The following is a 27,062-nucleotide window of genomic DNA, read 5'->3' as shown; positions in this document are numbered from 1 at the left end:
AAGGGAAATAACAAAGCTCTTACCTCAGAGGGTGGTGTGGAGGCTAATTAGTGCATGTCATGCTCTTTGAAGATGAAAAGAAGCCACCTGATTATCCAGAACACTTGTCGGGGAGGCTTTGATTTCTTTCCTCTGAGGGCTCTTTGGAGAGCAGCACTCTGTGGTTTCGCGTAGGGTTCAGCGTGGCCGGAGGACAAATGGCCCAATCGAGCTTCTTAGTCGTAGCCCTTGCCGGGGCAGGGTTTCGGGTGGAGGCTGGGGTAAGAGCCGTGTGAGTGTGTGTGTGTGTTTCAGGCTGATGGGCACCTCTGTGTTCTTGTGGAATGCAGGGGAAATGGGAACCTTCAGTTTCCTTGTGGATTTAAATCCACGGAGCAGCCGCCTCTGATACTGGTTTAATTTTACGGAACTCAGCATTTTTCGTGGGGCAGGCAGCGTGGTGACGTGAGTCCTGTCGAAACACGCATGCTGTGTGGCACGCCTTTAATCCCATTGGCGGGCCTGGTTTGTACACCTGCTGTGTGAGCAGATGACGCGTCCTCCTGGACAGGTGCATGCTCGCAGGCAGCCCAGCCGAGCCCACGCTTAGAGGGGAGGGGGCCTTGCTGGTCCCAGGCTCTCCGCCTCCTGGACGGAGGAAGAGCACGCAGCGGGGCAGCTGGCATGGAGCTGGCCCAGAGCTGTGGGCCTCCTGGCCGGTGCCCTCTGTCCAGCTGGGCCTGTGGCCTCCACTGGGGGCCATGCGGGGGCCTTGTAGCTCCCACCCTGTTGGTGGTTGTGGTGAATGGGACCTGGCCACCCTTACCCCTCCCCCTAAGCAGGTGTTTCTCAGGCTTTGTCCTTGCTGTTGGAGGGCCACTGATGTTTCTCTCTGGATTCACCCTTGACTTCTAGTTCCTCATTCTTCTGAGTCCTACAGAGCCCTAGTTCTGTGTACCTGCTGTGCTTCAGACCCCATGAGTCCGAGATTGTGCCTGTCATTCTGTCACTTTTCCCTCCTCCTGTCAGCCCGTGGAATGAGGCCCCAGCAGCAAACAAGGGTGCTCAGGCAGGGCCCAGGTCCAGTCTCCTCTGGCCATGTGGATGAGACTTGGGGTGGTGTCGCTGGCCTGGCCCTCCTTTCTTCATGTGCTGGCCACCCCCTCCGTGGCCCATCCACTCTGGGGCAGGAGTCTGTCCTCGGCCTAGAACGGCTCTCTGCTCTCGCACGCTCTCCACACAGGAGCTGGCTCTGACTGCGGCATCCCCTCTGGGGACAGCGGCACCCACCCCCGCGGTCCCTCAGCCACAGCTGTGCTTTGTCCATACACCCTTCAGTGGTGCCACTGTAGAACGAGGGGCAGAGGGCTCGGGAATGGGGTTGGGGAGCCTGAGCTGCAGAGTAGACGCCCTGCAGAAGTCTGTCCTCCAGGCCCCTCTGGCAGGGCACCAGGCGCGGGGCAGAGTCAGGCCAAGCAGGCTGCTTGTGTTGGTTTCCCCCAGGGTTTTGGGCCCTGTGCTGGTGCACCCTCGTGTGTGCCCTGGTTCAGGAGAGGGTGCGCACGGCGGTGTGGGCCCGAAGTGGCAGAGGTTCTTCTCAGTGGCTCCTGGCATGGGTGTTCTTGCTCGGGTCACTGGCCCGTCGAAGTCCCTCGGTGGGCTCAGCTGTGTGCCCATCTAGTCCCTGGGTGAGGAGTCACCTGCTTTTTCTCCTGCTCCTCGTTGGGTCTCCTCTCCTCACTTTCCTTGGAGGGGAGGGGGCCTCTTGGGGGCCTCCTGGCTGGGTGGGGGTCCCTCTCCTCCCGCTGGGTTCAGAGCTCCTCCCTGCCCAGATGCCAGCGTGGTGTGGGGCCGTGTCCCCCTCTGAGCCTGTGGCTGCACTGCTCTGGCGTGGGAATGGGGCGCGTGCTGCACTGGCCGGCTGGTTACTAAGTTCTCTGTGGCAGGAATTGTGTCTCTGGCACCTTCTATATTCCCTGCGTTAGGCAAGTAGGAGATGTGTGACCAGGATTTTTGGTATTTTTCAATTGATTGAGAAACAGTTGTTTTTATCTAAAATTACTGGCTATTGAAGCCAGTGGGAATAGCAAAGACCTCTTTGGGAGGACTATGTCCTGTTGATCCTGGGTCAGTGTTGTATGTCTCCTGCTGGTCTTCCCTCCTCACCTCGTGGAGCTGCCCAGGACCACGTCTGTTGCTCTTACGGAGTGATTCCAATCCTTCTCATGGAGAGCTTTCAGATCTTTCAGCTTTGTGGTGTTTGAAGTTCTTCTGTTAAAGGTTCTTGAAGGCCTTTGTGTGGAAGGTCAGTTTGTGGAGTCTGACAGGCTCCCATGAGGCGGGGGATGGGGGTCCCCAGAGGCCATACCCAGAGTGGTCACCCTCGAGGGAAAAGAGGAGATGTCCTGCTTCTCCTGGGGGCTGGAGGTGCCTCTGGTCTGGCTGGCTTGTCCCCTCAGCAGGGTGGACCTTCGCCTGGCCAGGGCCTGGTTCTGGAGTGCAGCCTGGGTGGGCACTGTCCTCAGGACACGTCTGCTTCTGCATTTCTCAGGGCTTCTCTGACCAGTGACTGCTTACTGTTATTTTTGGGGGACGGTGGCAGGCTGGCTTCGAATGCCCCTTCTCTTTGATCGTTGTGAGCCAGCAGGTGCGGTGGGTTCCAGCCCATGGTGGTAGGAGGGTGTGTTAGAATTCCTCTGTAGAGTGCATTCTGGGGTGACACAAAGAGGCAGTGCCATTGGGCTTTGCTGCCTTCTGTGGAGGGTGTGGCCCTGGGTGGGCTTGCTGTGGCCCAGCTGAGGACCGTGGGGCAGGCTCTCAATGCTGTCCATCCTGAAGCTGGTTGTGTCACTGCCTGATGGTGTTTACTTTTATCCCCATTGTGTGTGACACAACTGCCATGAGGGGGCACGATACACTCCTTAGCACTGGGACAAGAGTCAGGAGTGCAGAAAGGGAGGAGCCCGCTTTGCCTAGCTGTAGCCTGACTGCTGGTGTGTTTATGATGTCATGTTTTCCTGGGGTGCTGGGGACGGTACCCCACACTGAGGTGCCCAACCGGTGGTGGGCTGGTTCAGAGGGCACCAGCTCACGGGAGAGTTCGCAGGTGCTGGCGAGGGGTACCCCTGAGCTGGTCTGGTGTGGGGGACCTTTTTCCCAGGTCCTGGGTGGAGCTGCTTTTCTTGGCCTTGACTTGGTGGTGCTTGAGGGAGCCTTAGACCAGTGTCTCCTGCTCAGCAGCAGGGCCGACTGGCTCCCGCGCAGCTGACAGCCTGTGATTCACAGGCGCAGAGAACATGCCCTGGGGAGGAGAAGCTGGTGTGCGCATTGCAGAAAAGCAGGCTTGGGTGGGTAGCAATCGAAAGGTGTGGTAGTTCAGAATGATTACTAAGAAACTCCCTTTTGTTTGCACCTTGCGCTGTGCCGGTTTCTAGAACAACAGAAACAGCCCTGACGGTCATTTCTTCTGGGCTGCTTGTTGGTGTTTTCTCTGATCTCGAAGAGGTGTAATTGCTTATGCAAAGTGGGTGCTTTCAGAGGCGTGTGCGCTTGGTTCATGTTTTATGCTTCCATGAAAAGAGTGTACTTCCCATTTCATGGCCTGGCTGAGGGGTGCTTGAGACCATCAGAAGACGAGAGCAGTTTTACCTGCCGCTTTCTCCCACTGCTGTGTGTGCCTGCACAGCCACACGCTCTCAAGAGTGAATGGCGGTGAAGGTGCCCCATTTTTTTTTTTTTTTAAGATTTTATTTATTTGACAGACAGAGATCACAAGTAGGCAGAGAGGCAGGCAGAGAGAGAGAGGAGGAAGCAGGCTCTCCGCGGAGCAGAGAGCCCGATGCGGGACTCGATCCCAGGACCCTGGGATCATGACCTGAGCCGAAGGCAGAGGCTCCAACCCACTGAGCCACCCAGGTGCCCCAGGGTGCCCCATTTTTATGTGTAAAAGCAGACTGGGATGTCTGGGCGGCTCAATGGGTTAAGCGTCTGCCTTGGGCTCAGTCATGATCCCAGGGTCCTGGGATTGAGGTCAGGATCCCTGCTCCTTTCGGAGTCTGCTTCTCCTTTCTCCCTCTGCCTCTCCCCCTGCTCATGTTCTCCCTCGCTTACTCTTTCTCAAATAAATAAATCTTTGAAAAAAACAAACAAATAAATAAAATCCTAAAAAATAAGACTCACAAAAATGAAGCCCTCTTCTTCATTGATTTTGTTTTTTTCCCTTCCTTTTCATCCTTTTCCATGAGTCTGAGTCTGTTCATGAGGGGGCTGGGACTCAGTGACCCTTCCTTCACATGTACAGAGAGCTTGGGTTATCCTGTGGGTTCAAGGTTGGGAAGAGCAGAGGGATAGAACTCCTATCATACCCATAAAGGATGCAGTATTGGTTTCCGTTAGTCCAGACAGTGGCTGTGGCCGGGCCTTGGTGCTGGCCCTTCTCTTTGGGGTGGGGACTGCTAGGGGCCAAGCCAGGTGTCTCCAGGCAGGGGCCTGTCACCATTTGCCCGTGCACTGTGGTGGGGTCATGTCAGAGCCACCGTTCACCGTTTTTGTTCTGTTTTCTTACTGAGACTTTGTAAAGAATTTGGCAAAGAACATTCACAGGAAAGATCACTTCTGGCATGTCATAGTCTTTTAAATTCTTATTAGTTTAGTTGGTGAATGAACCCCCAAAACACTTTTTGGAAGATTTTATTTGAGAGAAAGAGTGAAAGAGAGAGAGAGCACAAGCAGGGAGGAGGTCAGAGGGAGAGGGAGAAGCCGGGAGCCTGACTCGATCCTAGGACCCGGGGATCATGACCTGAGCCAAAGGCAGACAACTAAGTGAGCCACCCAGCCATCCCCCAGAGAACACTTGAACCAACCGCCACGTGCTGTCAGCTCTGTTCCTGGCTGCTCACAGTCCTTCCCGCCTTCCCTTCAGACTTTCTGCACTGGTGGGTTCTCTTTACGTCCCTACCGTGTGTCATCCTGCTGTCCGGGTGGCGTCTGCTGTCCAGGCTTCGACGGAAGCGCCCTTACCTACAGGGTGAATTCCCCAAGTCAAGAGTTTTCTGTTGGTTAACAACCTACCCCAAAGCCTGTGGCTTAAAATGGCAGCCATTGTGAGGATTCTGTGGGCTCTGATAGTCTGGGCACCGGGTAGCTTATCTGTCTCTCGAGGCCGGGTGGGGAGGGGGTGCACCCTGTGGGGGCAGCTCGAAGCGCTGAGCAGCTCCTTGACTGTCAGGACCTGGTGTCAGGGGGATGGGAGTCTAGTGCACACGGGCTTACATACCTTCACATCTTTAAAACAAGTAGTTCTCACTTTGCTGGTTAAATACTGTTTCTGAAGGAGAGGAAATTCTTGTAAGAAATTCTTGGAAGTGCTCAGTGCTAGTATTCTTTGTGTACGGGGCTTGGATGCTTGCGTGAATTGTCCCATTTTCTTTTTCTTTTTCTTTCTTTTTTTTTTTTTAGATTTTATTTATTTATTGATTTGACAGACAGAGATCACAAGTAGGCAGAGAGGCAGGCAGAGAGAGAGGGGGAAGCAGATTCTGCACTGAGCAGGGAGCCCGATGTGGGACTCGATCCCCGGATGGTGGAATCACTAATTGAGCTGAAGACAGATGCTTAACTGAGCCACCCTGGCGCCCCACTCAGGTCATTAAAGAAAACCCAGTGAGGTTCTTCACTCTCCTTATGGCTGCTGCCCTCACTGGCAGCTGGGGACATGTCACCAGCGGTGCCTTGCGCTCCCCAAGTGGACTGGCCTTAGGGTTGCTTTCCTACTGCACGCAGTCCTTTTCCGACATTGCCTCTCCTGCTTCTTGTAATTCTTTTATCATGTATAGAAACTGTTCGTTATTTTGTGGTATTTAGAGTAAAAATTATGGAAGATGCAGTGAACTGTTTTGATGATTTATGTTCTAAATTTGTAAATATATTTGTAACATTTGACTTTTTTTTTTAAAGGCACAAATATTTAAGCATGGAAAACGTGAAGACTGTTTACCCTATGGTAAGGTTTATTTGTGAGAAGGTGTGTTTGTGACGTGAGTTTGCCTGTTTATGATCCAGTGTGTGTCTCTCTCACATTTTATTCGTAGTTACAAGAGTCTGTAAGTTTTGCCGTACTCGGACACTATCATAGTTCTTGTTTTTGTTTGTTTTGTGTGTGCATGTGTGCTTTAATCTGCTTTTTTTTTTTAGGCCTGCATGGGAGGTCTGGGCTCTTGATGTGCTGTGTGCCAGGTTTTGATTCTGGGGGACACGGTGATGTGGACACACCCCGAGGTCTCTGGCTCACCTCCTGGGACCCCAGTCATAGCTGCATTGTCTCTGCAGCCATGGTCACGGCTTTGACCTTTTCCCCCATACTTGTAATTTTAGACAGAAGCTCAGTTTATGATCATAAACTCTGTGATTCTTGCTGCAGAGAAGTTTACTACCTGGACCAAGAGAAATTTCTTGCAGGTATATATTTTAGAAGATTTGTGCATAAATTTTGAATAGTAGGGCCTATATATACATACATATATATATATATTTTTTTTTTTTAAGATTTTTATTTATTTATTTGACAGAGAGAGAGAGATCACAAGTAGGCAGAGAAGCAGGGAGAAGAGGGAAGCAGGCCCCCTGATGAGCAGAGAGCCCCACGTGGGGCTCGATCCCAGGACCCTGGGATCATGACCTGAGCTGAAGGCAGAGGCATAAACCAGTGAGCCACCCAGGTGTCCCAGTAGGGCCTATATTTTAAAGAAATTTTCATTATGGAAAATTTCAACCATGTATAAAGGAAGAGAGAGCAGTGTAGCGAACTCCCACATTTCTGTCCCAGGCTTCACATTTTCCATTCATGGGCGTCTCGGCTCCCTGTGCTCCTCCTCAGCGTGCCCAGACACCCTGCCGCCTGCTGTCTTACCTGCGTCTGTTGCAGTATGTACCCCCAGAAGATAGGTAGGGAGCTTTTGGAGACAGGCGCTGATACTGCCGTCGCGCCTGGAAACACGAGCAGCCGTTGCTCAGCGTCGTCACACGTCCTCCTCAGTGGACTTGCACACTCACATGCGCTGGGTCTGTTTTATGTTACTGTCACTCGTAACCACGTCAGTCACTGCATGCTGTTTGGGTCTTTGCCGAAGTGATTCAGATGCTGTGACAACTTGTCTTGAAACGTTGCCCTCCTTGTCTCATACGAAATGCCGTCTTGTGCGTTCTCCTGGCCCTGGTCTCCCCGTAATGCCACCTCGTCCCCCACCAGCCTTGGCAGCACAGGGCCCCCTGACCACCCATTTTCCTGTTTGGGGAGGACCCCCCCCCCCCCACTGGGCTGGGCTCATGATGTTTGCACAATTTCTTATAATTCACAGCGTGTTTCGTGTAAGCTGTTCTTTGCTTTGTGTGGCTTCCCGCTCTTTCTGGGGCTCCTCTTTTTTTTTTTTTTTTTTTTTTTTTTGCCAGCCTACACATTTATGGCTTCACAGTGGGAAAGTTGAGCAGGTTCAACTCTCACTGCGCTTGGGAAATGATGTGGGATGAGGGGTTCTCTATGAAGCAGAGCTTCCGGCGTCCATGGTACATCTGGCCGTCACGCTGCATCTGGGGCCTGTAGATCCCTCTGTGGTTTTAATGTTGTGGGGGCCAAACCCAGGGGGTGTAGTTTGGGAGACCATAGAAGACCCTTCCCACCAGTCTGAGCTACGTATGCTGTTGTTTGCAGCCGCCACCGTTCTCGAGTGCCTGCAGGGCTGCCGGCTGCCCGACAGCAACCAGACACTGCTCCGGAAACTTGGGGTGAAGCTTGTGCAGCGGCTGGGGCTGACATTCCTGAAGCCCAGGGTGGCGACGTGGAGGTTGGTAGAGCAGGGTCGGGGAGGCCGGGGGGTGATAGGCGGGGCTGCGGTGACCATGACTGTTATCTGTTATCTTCTGCTTCCACTTCATTTCCTTAGTCTCAGCAGTGTTTCTGATTTTGAAAGGAAAAGTTTTACTTTTAGTTTTTTTTCTGTCTCTGCGTCTTTCAGGTAGGATAACAAGCTGGATTGATTTTGCATTTTATGTGACATTAATCAGGTGCAGTGTGACTTTACCGGTTTGGCCTCATTATAGGGAAAGCCCCATTAATGAGAGAGCAGAGTGGAAGCTTCTTTCGGAGGAAGTAAGCTCTCAGTCCTTCAGCTGCCTTTGCCTGCGGTAGAAGCGGCCTCAAGTAGCCATCTGACGCTAAGTCACGGCTGCCTTTTGAATTAGTGGCTTCCACAGAAACAGACTTCTGCTGTGCTCGGAGTACTGTGTGGTTTTTTTTTTTTTTTAAAGATTTATTTATTTATTTGACAGGCAGAGATCACAGGCAGGCGGAGAGAGGAGGAAGCAGGCTCCCCACTGAGCAGAGAGCCCGATGTGGGGCTCAATCCCAGGACCCTGGGATCATGACCTGACCTGAGCTGAAGGCAGAGGCTTTAACCCACTGAGCCACTCAGGCGCCCCGGAGTACTGTGTTTTTAACAGTCTTCAGGTTTTCTGTTTTGTTTTTGCATTTTTGTGAGGAACAAGAACGAAGTTTTGTGTTTGTTCATTTCTCGCGTTTGCAGTATTCCTTGAGGACATCCTTGGCCCGAGAGTCTTTGCCGTAGTCCTTCACCAGCGCACAACTACACCAGCCACTTTATGGGGTCTCCCTTCCCGGTCAGTTTTACAGAGGCCCGTCCATTGCCCTCGTTTCCTGTTGTCGTTGGTCTTAATTAGGTTGACGTGCTCAGCACAGAGCCTCCACCAGCTTCACACACGTAGGCCCCTCACAGTTGCTGCAGCTGCACAGAGATGACTCTGACAGCTTCGTCAAGTCCACGTACAAGGCCTCCGTGGTTGGGGTGGTCTTTAGCCCCCTGTAAAGCACTGTTAATGTCCATGACCCCTCCAGGGCCTTCCTTGGCCATGTCAGTGGGTTATGGGGGAGCCGGACCTCGAGTGTACTCAAGCTTCCGCCTTCACGTGACTCGGTGCTGGTGGGGAAGGGGCCAAGAGCCTTCAGGTTTATTTCAAGTATTGCTATGGGTGCTTTGGGAGGAGTTGTTTGGTAAAGTTCAGCTCAGCCTTTGTCTCAAATTCCAGCAAACTCCAGAGAAGGGTGTTATGTTTTAGTGATGTTTTACTGAAATTAGTTTTTGGGTCATACAGCTTATTCTGTAAGAAGCTGTTTATGAGACTAAATGCTAGTGGTTAGTTTCCAAAATGCTGTGGGAAATTAATGTTCAGGGGGGCGCCAGGGTGGCTCAGATGGTTAAACGTCTGCCTTTGGCTCTGGTCATGGCCCCAGGATCCCGGGATGGAGCCCTGCGTCGGGCTCCTTGCTCAGCGGGGAGCCTGCTTCTCCCTCTTTCTGTCACTTCCCCTGCTTGTGCTCACTTCTCTCTCTCTCTCCCCTTCTCTCTGACAGATAAATAAAATCTTTTTTTTTTTGTTAAGATTTTATTTATTTGACAGAGATCACAAGCAGGCAGAGAGGCAGGCAGAGAGAGGACGAAGCAGGCTCCCCGCTGAGCTGAGAGCCCGATGCGGGGCTCGATCCCAGGACCCTGAGATCATGACCTTAGCCGAAGGCAGAGGCTTTAACCCACTGGGCCACCTAGGCGCCCCGACAAATAAATAAAATCTTGAAAAAAAAAAGCAAGGAAAATTAATGTTCAGCACTATGTTAGGGTTCTGCAGGGACACGGAACCAACAGGCTGAGAGGACGTGTGTGCCTGTGTGCAGACACTTCTAAGGCATCAGCTCACATGGCTGTGGAGACTGGCAAGTCCCGACACCTGCAGGGCGAGTGAGAAAGCGGGAGACCCAGGAGAGCTGACAGCGGCGTTGGAGTTTAAAGGCAGGAAGAGTTCCTTCTGACCCCAGAGGAGAGTGGGCCTCTTTGTTCCGTTCCGGTCTTCAGCTGATTGGACGAGGCCCACCCACATTGGGGGAAGGCAATCGGGTTTATTGAGTCTCCCAACTTAAAAGTTCATCTCTTCAGAAACACTCGGAGGCACACACAGAATAATGTTTGACGACTATCTGGGTGCTCTGTCTCTCAGTTGAGTTGACACATAAAACTAGTCATTGCAGGGGCTATAAGCCTTTATGTGTGAAGGGGAGTAACTCAGCACCATAATTACTTTGTTCGGTTTGCATTTCCATGTACATTTAATGGAAGTCAACCCTCTTGCTACTTTTTCTGTCTCTTCCATCTTCATTTTTTTTCTCTTCATTTTATCTCCTCTGTTACATTTTTGTTCAATTTTCAGTGTCCTCCTTCTGTTGGCTATCTCCCCTTCACGAGGAGTAAGCACGTTTGGTAGGCTGGTAACTTGCCGGGGCTGCTCCCTCTTCCTGAGACCTTGTCAGGTGGTCTTGTTCCCGTTCCTTTTCCCTGGAGCGCACGCTCCTCACTTCAGCACACAGCTGGTTGGTCTGCCTTGGTGGGTCCCCATCCCATGGACTCCCCAGGGTGACGCTGACTCTGTACAGTAGTCAGCCCAGCTCAGCCTCCCAGCTGCTCTCACACAGTGCTTCTGGGGCCTGCCTGTACTTGCACATCTTAGGGGTCATGCAGGGGTCCAAGGAGACGTCTGTGCAGTTACGGGTTTCCTTCTTAGAGCTACTTTTTCTCCAACACCTGTCTCTAGATCGCCATCTCTCTAGTCATGAATCTCTTCTCATCCACCAGGCAAGACTGCTGCTCTTGGCTTGGGCTCTTTTCCCCTGTGCTGCGGTTTAGAAAGTACCGTTGGGGAGGAAGAGAGATGTGAAAGTGGGGTGCCCCTGGGCACCTCCCTGCTGTGTGGAATGGTATCCCAGTCTGGATTGTCATCTCGTGTGTGCCAGTGGTGGCTGGCTTATGACTTAGTTGGTTGCAGAAGGGTAAACCCGACAGCAGCCTGAAGTCAATCATCTTTGTAGTTTCTGGTTACTGTGTGTCAGGGTGAGTGCTTTTCCTGTGAAATAATCAGTATGTGTCCTGATTTGAGGGGGCAGGAGCCAGGACAACAGCCATTGTTAGGCCCCGTGCTGGGCAGTTGGTGGTCTTGAGGACAAGCCTGCTGTGGCTGGCGTCATTCTCCCCATATCAGTTACCTCCTGATGTGGAAGGTAACTGTGGAGCCGCTGCTCTGTTCTGACGTCAGCTCTGAGGTGTGGTTTTTCCTCACACCAGCCAACTCCTGGGTCTCACAGTTCTGACACTGTCTACCCGAAGGTAGTGTCTGATTCCTCATGACGCCTGAGGTTAAGGGTTCAGTCCAAGGAGATGGTCGTGTCTCACCCCCCCAAACCCCCGTTACTCAGATGCCAGTGGCAGGTCCAGGTTGTCCCCTGTGCCTTGACCGACCCGTTATAAATTGGGATTCCCACATCTCTCTCCTCAGGCTCCGTTAACGTGCTGGAGAAACTCACAGAACTCAGAGAAACATTTTGTTTGCTAGATCACCAGTTTATAATAAAAGGATACAACTCAGGAGCAGCCAGAGGAAAAGATGCCCAGGGCGAGGTGTGGGGGAAGGGCCGTGTCCTGTCTGCACACACCACTCTCCGGGTCGGGTCTCCACGCCCTCACCAGTCCAGGAGCTCTCCAAACCCTGTTCTTTTGGATTTTTATGGCGGCTTCATTACAGGGGCACGATTGATTAAATCATTGGCTGTTGGTGATTCATTAAACCTCCAGCCCCTCTTCCCTCTTTGGAGGTCAGGGGGTGAGATTGAAAATTCCAACCCTCCAGTCACATGATTGGTTTCCATGGCGACCAGTCCCCATCCTTAGGTGACCTGGGAGCTTTCCAAAAGTCACTGCATGAACATAAATGAAGACACCTTAATCCAGAAATGGACAAAGACCCATTGTAGATTTCTTATTGTAAATGACAACATCACAGTTATGTTACAGAGTACCCCCAAATTTAGCAGCTTAAAATGATGCATTTTTAATGTGCCTATTTCTTTGGATTGAGAGTGGGTGTAACTTGGCTGGGTCCTGTGGTCAGGGTCTGTCTAAGGCTTCAGGAAGGTGTTGGCCAGTGCAGCTGCCATCTCAAGGCTCTCCTTGCTGGTGGGGGGCACCCAAGCACACCCCGGTCATTAGGCCTCCATTCCTTGTGGGCTGTTTGCTGGGGGCCTCCCAAAGTTCTTGCTGTGGGGCTCTCCATAGTGCAGTGCACAGTGTGGGCATGTGTTCTGAGTGAGGGGGTAGTAAGACGGAAGCCACAGTCTTCCTGAGCCTTATTGGGAGGGACATCCCCTCGCTGCTGTGGCCTCCTGGTTTGAAGGAGTCCTTGGGTTTGGGGGGGCACCAAGGGGAGAGGATTGCATGAACATCTGAAGGTGGGCTGCCTGGGGCTGCCTGCCACCGCACTTGCTTGAAAACGGAGTTGGAAACTGGTCCAGGGAGTTAATGAGCTGTTGCGGGCTGCCATTAGCAGTGCCTGGACTGGTTCGGGTTCTGTGCTCCGTCTGCGAAGCTCCGGTTGTCTGCACTTGGAAGTCCGCCTCGGGCTGCAGCCCCAGGTGCGCTCTGTACCCGGACTTGGGCACCTTCTGTGCTCCAGGCCACCCGCCCATCTGGCCCATACATGCTTGCCTCCATGTGGTGCACTGGTGCCCACCTTCCAGGAGGAAAGGTGGCAGTGACGGGCCTTCGTGCATGTCCTTGCGTCTGTCCCGTCACAAGCCTCTGGGTAGGATCTCCTTTGACAGATGGGGAAACTGGCAGCCAGAGCTTCAGGAGCCGTGCAGGCAGACATCGGAGCCGGCCTGTGCTTGTGCCCTCATGGCACACGGGTGATGCCTGTGGCCTCAGCTCGGACGGGGGTGCAGCGAGGACTGCGCCTGCTGGGGCTTGAGAGGAAGGCTCTGGAGACAGTGTCTGCAGGAGCTGGCCAGTGAGTGAGCTCTAGAGGGCAGGGGGGCGAAGGGCCTGGGGGGCAATAGGGACAGGAGGCAGAACACCTTGTGAATAAGGCTGACGCCCGAGGGCCCCATGCGTGCCCTCGCTGCTGCTTCTGTCGAGCGCACTGCTGTGGTCCTGCTCGGTCCTCCATCTTTCCCCCAACCCTGCATGGCACTCAGGGACTTCTGGGAGCACAGCCTCTCTGTTCAGTGGCTCAGATTGGTCGTTACGTTTCTTGGCAGTCCTCGTGGATGCCAGCAGGGACTCCGTGCTCCTTCTGTCTTATTTCTGTAAGACACGGAATTGTCCCAGGCACCCGCTAAGACTCTCAGGGACACTAAGTTTCTGACCTCAGTCATCAGGGCACCTTCTTCTTGGGCGGGAGCGGGAGCGGGTCTGAGGCGGTGCTTCTCTGTGCAGGTACCAGCGGGGCTGCCGCTCGTTGGCCGCTAACTTGCAGCTCTGCGCCCAGAATCAGAGGGAGGCGAAGACGCATGTGGAGACTCCCGACAGCGACGGAGACTATGATATCCCCGAGGAGGTGGAGAGCGTGATAGGTGGGTAGGGGCCCTGCCGCTCTCTGGTCCTGGGGGTGCTGGTGAGGCTCCTCTGAGGTGCCTTGCGCTGGCTGCATGCCTTCCTGCCCACTTTGTGCTGGTGTCACGCGGTCTTCTGTGACCTTCCCCACCCTCACCTTTATGGAGCTGCTGGCCTGTGGTCCTGATTGCCCATGACTGTTTTGGCCCTGGCCCTGTCATTGTGTTTACTGGCTGCTTCCCATGTGTGAGCCCTTGTATTTCTACCGCAGTACCCTGCCCTCAGCCCTCCACCGTGCCTTACCTGGGTGCGTCCGGCCTATGGCCTCAGGCCTTCTCCTGGAGCGACAAAGTAGTGGCTTCCCTGATCCGCACATACGTGCAGTGACCCTCCCGCCGCAGACCTGCAGAGCTCTGGGCCCTGCCCTCCTCATACCCGAGGGAGTGTCTCCTGCTCACGGAGTGGGGCAGAGCCGCACTGCAGCAGCCTTGCACACCTGCCAGCCTTCCCCTAACTCTCCTCGCCCGGTTCCCCCTGCCCCCGACTGTAGGGTCTCCCGCTGTCCGTGAGGGACAGCAGCACACCTTCCCTAGTGCCGTCTCGCTCTTTCTCATGCTCGCTCTCCTCCCTTTCACAGTGAGCTTCTTCCCAGAGTTGTCTACACCTACTGCTCCCCCGACTTCCAAGGTCCTGCACTGCCCCGGGCAGAGTGAACTTCCCCTCTTCACAGGCTCTGTCCTTCCAACATGCTGGGCCTTCTCAGGCTGCCTGGGTGCCCTTGGTCAAGGTTTCCATTGAGTGGGACGTGTCAGGCCCTTACTGAGAGGCCTCTGACATCTCCCCACTACTTAGGGCCTCTGCGTGGCTCTTCCTAAAGTCTGGCCTGTGCCTGAGACCCCAACAAGAGCCCCTTTTCCGCCCCCTCTCGCAGACACTGATCTCTGGGGAGTCTTCCTCACTGGTGCTTTCTGCCCTGATGGGTGGGTCTACTTTTTAGCAACAATGGCAAGAGTTGGCTTTAAATCATTACTTAAAAACAAAGAAAAGGAAATGTTTGCTCCTTGTAATTAAAATGATGAACGTGATTCCCTTCATGGTGCTCACGAGGGACACCTTCAGTCTGGGAAATGAAGAACTTATCTTAGAACAGGGGTGAGTGCGTGGAGCTCATGGGCCCGGCCTTCCTGTGTCCTTGCAGAGCAGCTGCTGGTCGGGCTCAAGGACCAGGACACGATCGTGCGGTGGTCTGCGGCCAAAGGGTAAGTGCCCAGTGTCGCACTGGGGGGGGGCTGGGCCCGGGCCCGGCAGCTTAGAAAGGAACCGTCCTGCCATTCAGCCCTTCATGTGCGACTGAGAGCTGTGAACCGCTTGGAAGGTTTTAGAAGGTGGAATAGTTTTTTCTAATATATGTTTATTGCTTTATGTTCTCATTTTAAAAATCATTATTGGGGAATGAGGCTCCTTCATTTTCTTCACTTTCTGGCTAGAGTGGACAGAGTTAGAGCATGCCCAGTTTGCCTTTCTTTACCTTTCAGATGTTCCTTTTCTTGCTCAGTGTAGCCCCTGTCCGCCGCCTGCACAGGCAGGCATAGCCCCCATGTAGCGAGCACAGCCTTATCCAGTCCCAGAGCCCCTGCGCGGGGAGGTGGTGTTTGTCTGCTCTTACGCCTGAGGGAATGGCCTGCAGAGAGGTGGCCGCACGGAGAAGGCGTTCGCCTTGGAAGCCTCTGAGCCCAGAGTCACATGTGGGTGGAGTGGGCTGGGCAGGGAGGGAGGCTGATCCGGTCGGGGGTATCTAGCAGGGCATCCTGCCAGGTGGAGGGTGGTCTGGGGGGCTGTCAGGGTGTCAGGCCCGGGGCTGGGTGCCATCGACCACGAGTGGCCGGCTGCTGCCCTGTGGGCAAGGCCCCCCCTTTGTCTCCCTCCCCTCAGGAGGTGTCTGTCGGTCCGTGTATGTCACTAGGGTGAGGCTCCCTAACAGGCCTTGTGCAGAGCGCGTGTGAGCCGGGCTCTGGGTCTGCCACTTGTTCCCGTTCTCTGGAGGGAGGGAAGTTGTTGGGGCCGTTCCTCGTTGACTGTCCCCCTCACCACGGGCTGCTGATGCTGATGGGCGGCGCCTCTCTTTCAGAATCGGCAGGATGGCTGCAAGGCTTCCCAGAGCGCTGGCGGATGATGTGGTCGGGTCCGTGTTGGATTGTTTCAGGTACGTGAGAAGATCAAAGGGGGGCACGTTTCTGGTTAAAAGCAGCGGCAGTTTTTCCGCGCCTCCTTTTGCGTTTTCTTTCAGCTGAGCCGTTAGAGCTTCCAGAGCCTTTTTGTTTTCCTTTTGAAGTTAAATTTGAAAACTCTAGTTATTGTTCTATTTCTTTCTTTTTTTTTTTTTTTTTAAGATTTTATTTATTTATTTGACAGACAGAGATGACAAGTAGGCAGGGAGAGCAGGGGAAGCAGGTTCCCTGCCAAGCAGAGAGCCCGATGCGGGGCTCGATCCCAGAACCCTGAGACCATGACCTGAGCCGAAGACAGAGGCTTAACCCACTGAGCCACCCAGGCGCCCTTGTTACATTTCTTTTATCAGCTTAAATCCCATTACATTTAAAAACTTGAAAAAGAAAAAAGTGGTTTTGAACATGTACATACATCGATATCATTCTTCGAAGAAACCTGGGGTCATTGGGGTGACATCTGAGAGAAGGTCTGTGGTGTGGCATGTTCCAGATCTGCCTCTGTGGTAGCTGCTTGCCGCATGTGGCTGTGGACCTTACAAAGATGCTTGTATGACCTGGGTGTGAATTCTGCTTTTTAAAAATTCTACATTTAGTTTTATTGGATTTAGGGGTGCCTGGGTGGCTCAGTGGGTTAAGCCGCTGCCTTCGGCTCAGGTCATGATCTCAGGGTCCTGGGATCGAGCCCCGCCTCGGGCTCTGCTCCGCAGGGAGCCTGCTTCCTCCTCTCTCCCTGCCTGCCTCTCTGCCTGCTTGTGATCTCTGTCTGTCAAATAAATAAATAAAATCTTTAATTTTATTGGATTTAAATTCAAACAGCTGCATGTGGTGGGCGCCTGGGTGGGCTCAGTCAGTTAAGTATCTGGCTCTAGATTTGGGCTCAGGTCATGATCTCTGTTGGGGTAAGGTTGAGCCCTGCATCAGGCTTCATGCTGGGAGTGGAGCTTGCTTGGGATTCTCTCTCTCCCTCTCCTTGCTGCCTCTTAAAAAAAAATCAAAGATTAATAGTCACATGGGGTCATGGTTGTGTTATATCTGGCTTAGCCTTTCTGGAGGCATCTGGAAGGCCCTTGGCTGGCCCATGATGCGGGTGTGGGCAGGGATGTATGTGCAGTCTGCGGGTCCTTGGGGTTTGAGCCTGGGTCTTGCGGGCAGGAGCAGGGCAGAGACGGGCAGCGTGCTGTGCTCTTGGGCGCACTGAGGGGTGCGAAGCGTCTTTGGTATGGTTCGACCCAGAGGCCTGTGGAAACCTCTCTCTGGGTTTTGGAAGCAGGTGTTCTAAGAAGGGTGTTGCTGGTTGGTCCCCAGTTGTTTTCTTCCTGGGCTGCCCGGGCGTGTGGGTAGGGAGAGGAGCGTCTGCCCTGGCGGGTGCTCAGTCCTTCACGTCAGTGGCCAAGGCTGTGCCGGGAGCACCCACAGCATGCGTGTCTCCTCCGGCCTTTCCCTGGCACTTCCTCTCCAGCCTGCTCTCTGACCGCTGGAGGAGTTCAGGGAATAGGATGTCCCCTTGTTCAGAGTGACAGAGCTGCTTGTGTGGCCAGTATGTCTTCAGGGGAAACTGCCTGGCGGGCAGCCTGTGCTCCTGCTGTGACTCTGGGGGAAGAGAGTGCTCCCCATCCGTGTGCGGGTTCTGCTGGCTTGGCTTAGGGTGTCCTCTTGGGCTTTTTGGGGGTGCGGCAGTGAGTATGCGGATGGTGCGGGATCCCGCTGGTCCTGAGCGCAGCGGTGAGTCCCCGGGCGGCGACTGGTGGCAGTGCTTGTGTGGCTGTGGTGGAGCTCCCTGGTCTTGGGAGAGGGCAGCACTTCGAGCCAGGCCTTGGGAGGGTGGAAAGCACCAACGTCCCGCACCCCCAGCCTGTCCTCCTGGGCCCCTTTGCCTAGGCACGGCAGGTCAGCCTCAAGTCTTCTCTTGTTTCCTTCCTCAGAGCCTTTCTGCAGGGACCCTCTGGGGTCTCTTTCCACAGCCCTCCTCGGGCTCTCCCTTGCCTGGCTCTTTCCTTCCCTTCACACCTGCGCTCTCCGGCCCCCTGGTAGCGGCGTCCCTGGTGCCAGCTTTCCTGGTGGTGGCCATTCCAGTGCTCCCGCACCTCCCTCACCGCTCACTGCACCTCTGCCTGGAGGCCTAGGGCCCTCGACCTTGTGTGTCTCCATCAAACTCCTAGAACACATTTTCTACTGGCCAGACATATGGCCCTTTGTCCCGGCCTGCACCTGTGGTCTCCTTCACTCATCCTGGATAGTTTAGTCTGCAGACACTTCTCTGCCTTTGTCTTCCTCTAGTCTTTGTGTTTAGTGGAGGGTAGAAACTGCTTTACCGCTTGCTTCCCAGGGTTGGCAGCCCAGAGTGACAAGCGGGACGTCAAGGGAAAGGACCTGAGTGCAGAGGCAGCCTTTTCCCTGCATGGGTGTGAAGTACCCGGCTGCGGCACTGGGCACAGAACGGAGTCACTCTCAGCCCAGCCCAGAATGCTTGAGAGCCTGGAAAGCAGGAGCCTGTTGGGTGGAGGGGTGTGCAGTGGGGGTGGGGCGGCAGGACTGGCGGATGGCCTGGCACAGGTGCCCGTACCATCTCGTCCCTCCTGCTGTGTTCTCCTGGGATAGGCTCTTCTGAAGGGGTCGGCATGGGGGTGTTAATTCCGTCATCGGAGCATACCCCACTCCCAGGACTGCCCTTCACTCCCTGCTCCATCTGCAGGCCCGGTTCTGTGGAACGAAGCCACACCCGTCCCCAGGGCTCTACGGTGAGCCCCACTGGACCAGTGTGAGTGGCGTGGCCATCATCCAGCAGCTGCCGCTCCCTTCCCTACGTCCACCCCCGGGATGTGCGGCCGGCAGTCCGTGCCTGCGGCCCCGCCCCCCCCCCTTAGAAAGCAATGCTTTAGCCCCTTGCTGGCCCCAGCAGTGTCACCTCAGGGCAGAACTCCAGACATAGTGTGTGCTGGACCAGCAGTCTGGTCTGCCTCAGAAGCAGAGGGGCTGCGGGAGGGGAGCAAGGCCCTGGTGGCCTGTTCCAGGGTTCTAGGGTTGGACATCGGAACTTAGCCGCACGGGGGTCTCCAGTTAGCAGATAGACTGCAGCCCCAGGTTCCAGGTGCTGGGTGTTCTGTGGGTGCTGTGACTTCTCGGAATCTCTGTGACATTGAGAAACCTTAGTTGGAACCCCCGTGGCCCTGGGGTCACCTGTCTTCAGCAGGAGATGCGCCACACGGCTCCTTTCCGTTCTTCTCTTAGTTTTATCTTTGCGTTTGATTGGGTACTATTTTACTTAAAAATTCAAAATGAAAGGAAAGATGGTGAAGTGCTTCTCTCTGACCTGCCCCGGTACACAGTGTCCCCTCCTCCTGGTACCCCAGGGGCACCATTTTTCCTGTGTCCTTCCAAGATAAATGAGAATGTCTTCACTATTCATTCTACACTGACGGTCGCTTGCCCTCCACATGCTCTGCTTGGTCATTTTTGGGGTCTCCTTTGGTGCTTCCTACTGCCCTTGGTGATGTGAGGCTAGGGTCCCTGAGGCCTTTGTGGCTTTTCTCTCTTGAATGTACCCACTCATGGCTGTGCCGTTTGCTGGTCTTGACTCATCTGTAACCCTGTACCCTCTCAGGGTTGCCCTGCACTTGGGTCTGGGGCAGAGCCTGCCCTCAGCCACTTGGCAGAGCACTGGTGTTCCCTGGCTCAGCCGAGGCAGCGATGCTCCTGTTGTTAGTCTGCGTGTTTGCGTCCACGTCTGCTTGCCCAGGTTGGGCCTTGGAGAGAGTGAGTGGGGCAGAAGTCTGGCCGCGAGCCAGGCGCTGTGCAGGGGAGGCACTGTTCCTGAGACCCCCCCTGGCGTGGGCAGAGTAGGGGCCGGCAAGGTGAGGGTCTTCCTTGTCCTGTTACCCCTCAAGCCACAGGCCTGACAGAGCTCATGCCGCCCTTCCACAGCCGTTGACAAACAGCAGTCCATTTAGTTCGGAAACAGACATTGGTGTAACTGGTGATTGTTTTACTGATAATTGAGTCATCAAAATGCTGATCTTTTTATAAGGTTCTTTAAAATGTTATCAAATCTTATGAAAAGCATACAGCATCTCTTTCCAGTTAAAATCCCAAAGTGCACAAAGTGCAGTATTCAATTTTGATATGGTCAGATAGCCTTTGTGACAGACATTTGAAAAAATACCTGGAATTTAAAAATTTGTAATTGTCAGTAGAAATTGGCACTGGTTGGTGGTGAGGTCCAGGGGCAGCACCTTCGTCTGTCTCAGGGAGCCCGTGTCTGCAGGCCCGTGCGCTCGGGCAGGGTTTGCCGAGCGTCTGTTGGGTGAGCGGATGGGCCTGCACTCTGTCCTTTCTGAATGTTCCCATGTTGTTGCTAGCGAGGAGTGCGATTTATTTGGTTTTCGTAAACGTTTCCTTGTCATCACTTGATGATTTAGAATAGGAAAGAGCCCTTTAACGTCTCTTGCTTTTTGGTGAAGTGTATTTCCATGTTTATTTTGGCAGCCAAGTGGAGAAACTCTCAGGAGAGCCCTTGCCAATCTAAGAAGCGCTTCTCAGTAGTTGTGGTGCCAGGGCTGCACTTGGAAACGAGAGAGCTCCCGAACTACTTCAGGAGAAATTTTATTAATGTAAAATTTTACTTCGACTTGATTAATTGTAGTTGTTTACTGAAAGCCAGTGTTTTAAATCGTGCAAAACCGTTCTCTGAATGGCATTTCATTCTCCCTGTTTAATCTCTCCTTCAAGTCAGGCGAGGAGGAAAAGAGGTCTCCCTGTCTCTTTTCTGCTCACGTAGTCTGGCCTGAATTTGATAGAATCACTGTGCCACGAGCTCCCAGGTTTAATGCCTCGAATGGGGTCAGTTGCCGGGCGTGTTGTCAGCTGGCACGCGCTGCTGTGACAGGAGCCCTGTGCAGAGCCTGGGTGTCTCGCTGACACGCATCTGCGGCTGCTTTCTGTGTTGGCAGCGTGTGGAGCCCACCTAGGACCGGTGCTTGTCGTTGCGAGGTCTGAAGAGAAATGCCTGAACACAGTGCTTCCCTTTAATGAAGCTGCAGTATTTTACTTCCTTAGCCAGCGGACTGTTGGGAGACTCACGAGGGGGTTTTAGGGAGGCCCCAGGGCCCAGGATGCGGACTGCAGTGTGTGTACGCGGTGGGAGAAGTTGGCACAAACACTGCGGTCTCAGGCTGTCCGTGTGTCTCAGTTTTCAGGAGACAGACAACGCCTGGCATGGTGGCTGTCTGGCGTTGGCGGAACTGGGCAGAAGAGGCCTGTTGCTCCCTTCTCGACTCGAGGATGGTAAGTACCGCGCACGTTTGCTCTGCATCGTCAGGACGGTTCGTAGCCAGCTGGTGTTGCATGTCACCCTGAGTCTCCAGCGTGGGCTGCCGCGGGCTCGCCCCAGGCCTCTGTCCTTGCTGCCTGCACATTTGTGTGCAGGAGAGTGCAAATGAGACCTGTGGCTTTCACCCTTTCTTCTTGTACTGACGTTTCTGGGTCTCTGACTGCCTCTTCTCCCTGCTGTGAAATTTTAATACCACAGCACAGATATACTGTGTATTTGGAACCTTGGTAAAGTCCGAGATTTTCTTGTCCCTCAGGACTGGTTTTCTCCCCCGTGGGGGTGCTGTTGCCTGTTAAGTTATGCACTGCCGCTGTGTTTATCACGTGGCGTGTCATCACGGTCCCCTGGACTCACACGAGCAGGGGGTGGGGGTGGAGGGCTGGAGGAAGCCTGGTAGCGGCCTAAGCAGGGGGACGGGCACAGTGCTGCAGACCTAGAGGGACCACCGAGCTCCAAGCCTGCATGTCCCAGCTGTTGGCCCTCGACACGTGGCGGTGGAGCCTGGGGCTGTGGCCGTGGGAAACGCTGTCTGGCTGGCGGGGATCGGCTCTGGGTGTGGCTGGCGGTGCCGCTGTGCACAGAAGGGAAGGGTACCTGCGAAGGATGGAGAAGATGCCTTCCTGGGCCACGTCACCACGGATGCTCCGCAGCGTGGGCTCTGACTTCTGTCCAGAGCAGAGACGTTTGTGCAGACGGGTAGGGCCTGCGTCTTACTCTTAGCGCGCAAGCTGTGGGCTGTCAGGAGTCATGGCTTTGGACTTGGCGTTGTGAAATGTGAGGAGGGCTCTTAGACTCTCAAGATTCTATTTAATCTTTTTGTTTAATTTTGTGGCAGCTTTGCTGAGGTAAAATTCTAAATACCATGAAGTTCCCCCATTTAGAGTGTACGGTTGGGTGGTGTGTGGTGCGTTTACAGAACTGTGCAACCATTACCGTGATCTAATTTCAGAACACTTCTACTGTGTCACAAAGAAACCCTGTGCTCTGGGGCAGTGACTCCCCGTTTCTCCTGAACGCTGCCAGCCCCAGACCCCCACTAGTCTGCTTCTGTCTCTCTAAATTTGCCTTTGCTGCTCATTTCTTACAAGTGGACTCGGTAGTGGGCTTGATCCAACTTCTGCTTAGCGAGGTCTTTAAGGTCCGTCCGTGTTGTAGCATGCGACAGTAGTCCTTTGTTCCTTTTATGGCCACATAATATCCATCGCATGGATACACGCCCTTTTTTTTTTTTTTTTTTTAAGATTTTATCTGTTTGTTTAAGAGAGAGAGAAATAGTGAGTGAGAGCATGAGCAGGGAGGAGAGGGGGAAGCAGGCTCCCCATGAGCAGGGAGCCTGATGTGGGACCTGATGCGGGGCCTGATGCAAGGACCCTGGGATCATGACCAGAGCCGAAGGCAGACACTTCACTGACTGAGCCCCCCAGGTGTCCCCACTACACCATTTATTTGTGTATTAGTTGATAGACATTTGGATTTTTCATCTTTTGGCTATTATGAACAACACTGCTCTGAACATTTGTGTGGACATGTGATTCTGTTTCTCTTGGGTGTATCTGTCTAGGAGTGGAACTGCTGGGTCATGTGGTACTCTGTCTTTAACTTTTTGAGGAGCTGCCGAATTGTTTCCCAGAATGGTAGTACCATTTCCATTTCCATCAGTGGTGTCTGTGAGGGTTCCGGTCTCTCCACATCCTTCCCGCCGCTTGCTTTTCTCCTAGTGGGTGTGAAGTGGTATGTCATCGTGTCTCTAATTTGCATTCCCATAACTGATTTATGACATTGAGCATCTTTTCATGTGTTCGCCATTTGGGTATCTTTGTTGGAGAAACATCTGTTCAAATCCTCTGTTCATTTAAAAAACCGGGCTTTTTGTTGTTGCTGTGAGCCCTTTATGTATTCTGGATTTAAGTCTGTCACTAGATAGAGGACCTGCAGTATTTCTCCCCATTCCGTGGTGGTGTTTGACTTTCTGGTTGGTGTCATTTGCACCAAAGTCCTGCATTTTGATCAAGTCGAGTTCACCAGTCTTCCGTGTGTGAGTGTGTCACAGACAAGGTGAAATCCTTGCCTGGGTAGTTCCAACTCCAGTTTAACTTGAAGGACAGAGAGCCTTTTCTCTGCCTTTTGTGCCTGAGACTGGCTGGCGTGGATGTGCCCATCAGACCTTATGATGTTGAGGTGCCACTGGTCACTAGCTGCTGGCGTGGGAGGGTGTGGGTGTTGGCGTCATGAATGAGAAGTGTCAAGCTGTTGCCGAAAATCTGGAAGATCTAACATGTGGTCTTCCTCTGACCGGCTGGCTGCCTCCAGACTGGCGGCATCTTCCATGTGTGCTAACTGTCTTGTAGGCCCTTGCTGTGCCTGGTGGGGCCTCAGGGAGCTGAGCTGTCTCCTGCCTGGGAAGGACGGTGCCAGGCCTGGGGAACAGTGATCTTTTTTGGTGTAGGCTCCTGAGGTGACCGGGGCTAACATTCCTTTTTCTTTTCTTGTCCTTGCTCCTCAGACTGGATGATGCCAGTTGCCCTGTCTTCAGGTTCACTGGTTTCTTCTTCCACTTGCCCAGATCTGATGTTGTACAGCTTGCCTGAAGTTTTCTTTTCTGTTACTGTGTTTTCCAGTTTCAGAATTTCTGTTGGTTTCTTTTTATAGTTTCTGTCTTTTTATTCACATGCCTTGTTTGGACTTTTTTTGTTGTTGTTTCCTTTAGCTCTTGAGCATATCTGAGAGAGTTGATTTTAAGTCTTTGATTTTAGTACAAAGTCTGGGCTTCCTCTGGGACAATTTCTCTGCTTTTCTTTTCTCCTTTGAAATGTAAGTATACTCTTCTGTTTATATGCTTTGTGGTTTTTTTGTTGTTTTTGTTGGAAACTGGACATTTTGAATACTATGATATGGTAACTCTGGAAATCAGGTTCTCCCCCGTCCCCGGGGCTTTGCTGCTGTTGCTTATTGAAGGTGATCGTTGTCCATGTAGTGACTTCTTCCAGTCTGTTTGTGTCGACGGTATTCCTTGGTGTGTCTGGTCACTGAAGTCTTGGTTCCATTAAGTCTGCAGACAGCCAGTGACCTAACAGATTTCCTTAAGGCTGAAATTTTGTAGGTTCTTTCTTCACTAAGCACTCTCCAAGGTTCTGTAAGTTTTTGACGAGATTTCAGAGTTCTGAACAAGTTGAGTCTGTCATTTTTGCTGGCTTAATGGTTGTTTTGGTAGAAGGACTGATCTGTGGAGTTCCCTACTTTGCTATATTCTGTGACTTCATCCAAAAACTAGCATTTGACCAGCGCCCCAGCATTAGTGTGGGGCATCTGAGCTTCTTATTGGGGAAGTGCCCATGAGAGAAAACAGGAAGGCTGGCAGAGCTATTATCTGGCCCAAGTGCTGTGGGGTGGGGGTGGGGTTGGGGTCGTCAGGCCAGAGTCAGCCACGGAGGTGGTCCTGTGGTCCCAGAAGGGGCTGTGCTAGTGGCACTGCTGCACTTTCTCCCTGGCACAGGCACCGTGGGGCCCAGAGTCAACCTGCTTTGGTAGGTGGGTCCTGGCTGTGACTGCAGTTTGTGGATGCAGAGCACCGACCTCGCCTGACCTTGTCCCTCCCCACAAGCCAGGGTACCTCACTTCCCAAGGCAGCAGCTGGGCCCAGGGTATTCTCCAGTGCTCCTGACACGGTCCTGGCACTCGTCTGTTCTGAGGACCACATGCCTCACCGATTTTTAAATTTTGTGCATTTTCAACTGTTGGACACTCTAGTCTATAAGAAAAGTGAATCAGGGGTGCCCAGGTGTCTCAGTCAGAAGAACATGCAACTCTTGATCTTGGGGTTGTGAGTTCGAGCCTCACATTGGGTATAGAGATTGCTTAAAAATAAATAAAAAATTAAAAAAAAAAAAAGAAGTGGTTACCATGAGAACTCTTTGACTTATTGTTTGAAGTAGTTGTCCTGCCCTTCTGAATTAAAGTGCTTTTCTCCTTGATTAATGTGTGTGTGCTTCATTTCACACCCCCACATGCCCTCTTTCCCTACGGAGTGTGGCATTGTGGTGAAGGTTAGAGCTCGTGGTGGGGGCAGACTGCCACGGGCTGCTGGGAAGGCTCTTCCGAAGGCTTGTTGTCGGCACTTTGTTTTCCTCTTCAGTACGAATTCAAGAACCCCTTTAGCTTTACTGAGATACAATTTATCTGACATGCAGTTCACCTATTGAAGATACATGATTTAATGGTTTTGGTATATTATTTTTAAAAAACATTATAGGATGTATGTAACAACATCCACCTCGCTGACTATATTTAAGTGTACCATTCAGTGGTATTGACCAGATTTACACTTTCTACAACCATTGTCACTATTTCTGAAAACTTCATGATCCTGAACAGAAATTGTGTCCCCATTAAGCTCCCCTCCCCCCTCCCCTGCAGCCCCTGGGAACCAGTCCTCTGTCTGCCTCTCTGAGTTTGCCTGTTGTAGGTGCCCACACAGGTGCAGTTGTACAAGATTTGTCCTTTTGTGTCTGGCTTGTTTCCTGGAGCAAGAGGTCTTCAGGGTTAATTCATGCTCTAGCATGTGTCAGAACTTTATTTCTCTCTCCCTTTTTTTTTTTTAAATTTTATTTATTTATATGACACGGAGAGAGACACAGCGAGAGAGGGAACACAAGCATCAGGAGAGGGAGAGGGAGAAGCAGGCTTCCTGCTGAGTAGGGAGCCTGATGCGGGGCTTGATCCCAGGACCCTGGGATCATGACCTGAGCCGAAGGCAGATGCTTAACCCACTGAGCCACCTAGGCACCCCGGAACTTTATTTCTTTGTATGGGGAGTAATAGTCCATTGTAGTCCACATTTTATCTGTCTGTTCATCTGTCAGTGGTGCTTGTGTTGCTTTTGTCTTTTGACTTGTGAATAACATTGTTGTGAATGTTGGTGTACACACCTGGTGAGTTTTTGTTTTTCCTTCTTTGGGGTGTATAGATAGGAATGGATTGCTGGGTCATAGGGAAATAATTGTATTTTTAACTTTTTGAGGGTTTATTGCTTTTTATATATTAAGATTAAAAACTTAGAACTCCTAAGTTGGGTCATAAGAGAATACAGAAAGGTACTATAGTTAAAAAATCAGCAAGACTGTTTTTGTTTGTTTGTTTGTTTTGTTTTGTTACAAAGATCTAGAACTCCATTGTACATTTTAAATTACTATTTAGAGAGAGGAGAAGGGGTGGGGGGAGGGGCAGAGAGAGGAGGAGAGAGAGAATCTCAGACTCCCCACTAAGTGGGGAGCCTGACCCAGGGCTGATCTCATGACCCTGAGATGATGGCCTGAGCCGAAACCAGGAGTCTGATGGTTAAGCAACTGAGCCACCCAGGCGCCCTCCATTGTGTTTTTATAGAGAGATCTGGAGGGCCTACTGGGGTCTCCGTGACTGTGATATGTAGCCTGTGGGGGAATTACATGAGGAGGGCTCAGTCGTGATGCTGTGGGCACACAGAGCTCCACAGTGCAAATCTGCAGGTCGGAGTGGCCTCTGCCTTTCCCGAGATCCCTGGGGCGTGCATCCCCTCCCGTGAGGCACTGTTGCAGGAGGGTTAGATGGTCGTTAACTGTGTGGTTCCTCTTCTTATCACTTAAGATGACGCCTGACACTTTTGGGTGAACTGTAAAACACAGCGGTCTCAGAATCTTTGGGCCCTTGACACGGAAGGTGCACGTTTGTGTGAAGCACAGGGCGAGAGCTTGTCTGCGGGGCGCCAGGCTTCCTCTCACGCGTGGTTTTGCTTCCTGCAGGGTGTTGACTTGCCGGAAAGCAGGTGTACCCTACTTTTGTTCCTTGTATGAAAATGAAAGAACCCTGGGATGCTAGTGAAGGGGGAGCATGTTCCTCAGGTTTGTGTTGTAACAGCAGATGTTTCGGGTTAATGGCGTGTGGTTTTCTGAAGGCATGTCTCAGCGCCACGCGGTCGTGCGCAACGGCCCTTTGTAGGTACCTCAGGTGACCTGTCGGAGGATGGGGCCCTCTTAAAAAGTGGGAGGAAGGGGTCCCGTGAAGGCCCATGGGGTGGGGCGTGCCAGTGCTGACGGCCTTTTCTCAGGGGGGCAGTTG

At 52.7% G+C, this 27,062-nt stretch overlaps 1 protein-coding gene and 1 pseudogene across 3 annotated transcripts in view; one reads left to right on the top strand and one right to left on the bottom strand.

The window, feature by feature from the left end:
- TBCD (tubulin folding cofactor D) overlaps positions 1-27,062 on the top strand; it is a 155,097-nt gene that overhangs the window by 22,454 nt on the left and 105,581 nt on the right. For all 3 annotated transcript variants that reach the window (XM_032870309.1, XM_032870310.1, XM_032870308.1), the window contains exons 8-13: positions 5,935-5,980; positions 7,685-7,817; positions 13,302-13,438; positions 14,617-14,677; positions 15,547-15,621; positions 20,832-20,926. In XM_032870309.1, the coding sequence (XP_032726200.1) occupies positions 5,935-5,980; positions 7,685-7,817; positions 13,302-13,438; positions 14,617-14,677; positions 15,547-15,621; positions 20,832-20,926 (547 nt within the window). The remainder of the gene's footprint in view (positions 1-5,934; positions 5,981-7,684; positions 7,818-13,301; positions 13,439-14,616; positions 14,678-15,546; positions 15,622-20,831; positions 20,927-27,062) is intronic.
- Positions 8,537-8,900, bottom strand: LOC116875139 (annotated as a pseudogene).

This window comes from Lontra canadensis, unplaced genomic scaffold (genome assembly GCF_010015895.1).
Source record: "Lontra canadensis isolate GAN:19392208 unplaced genomic scaffold, GSC_riverotter_1.0 scaffold41, whole genome shotgun sequence".
Lineage (NCBI taxonomy): Eukaryota > Metazoa > Chordata > Mammalia > Carnivora > Mustelidae > Lontra > Lontra canadensis.
This window is presented reverse-complemented; position numbering and strand designations above follow the sequence as displayed.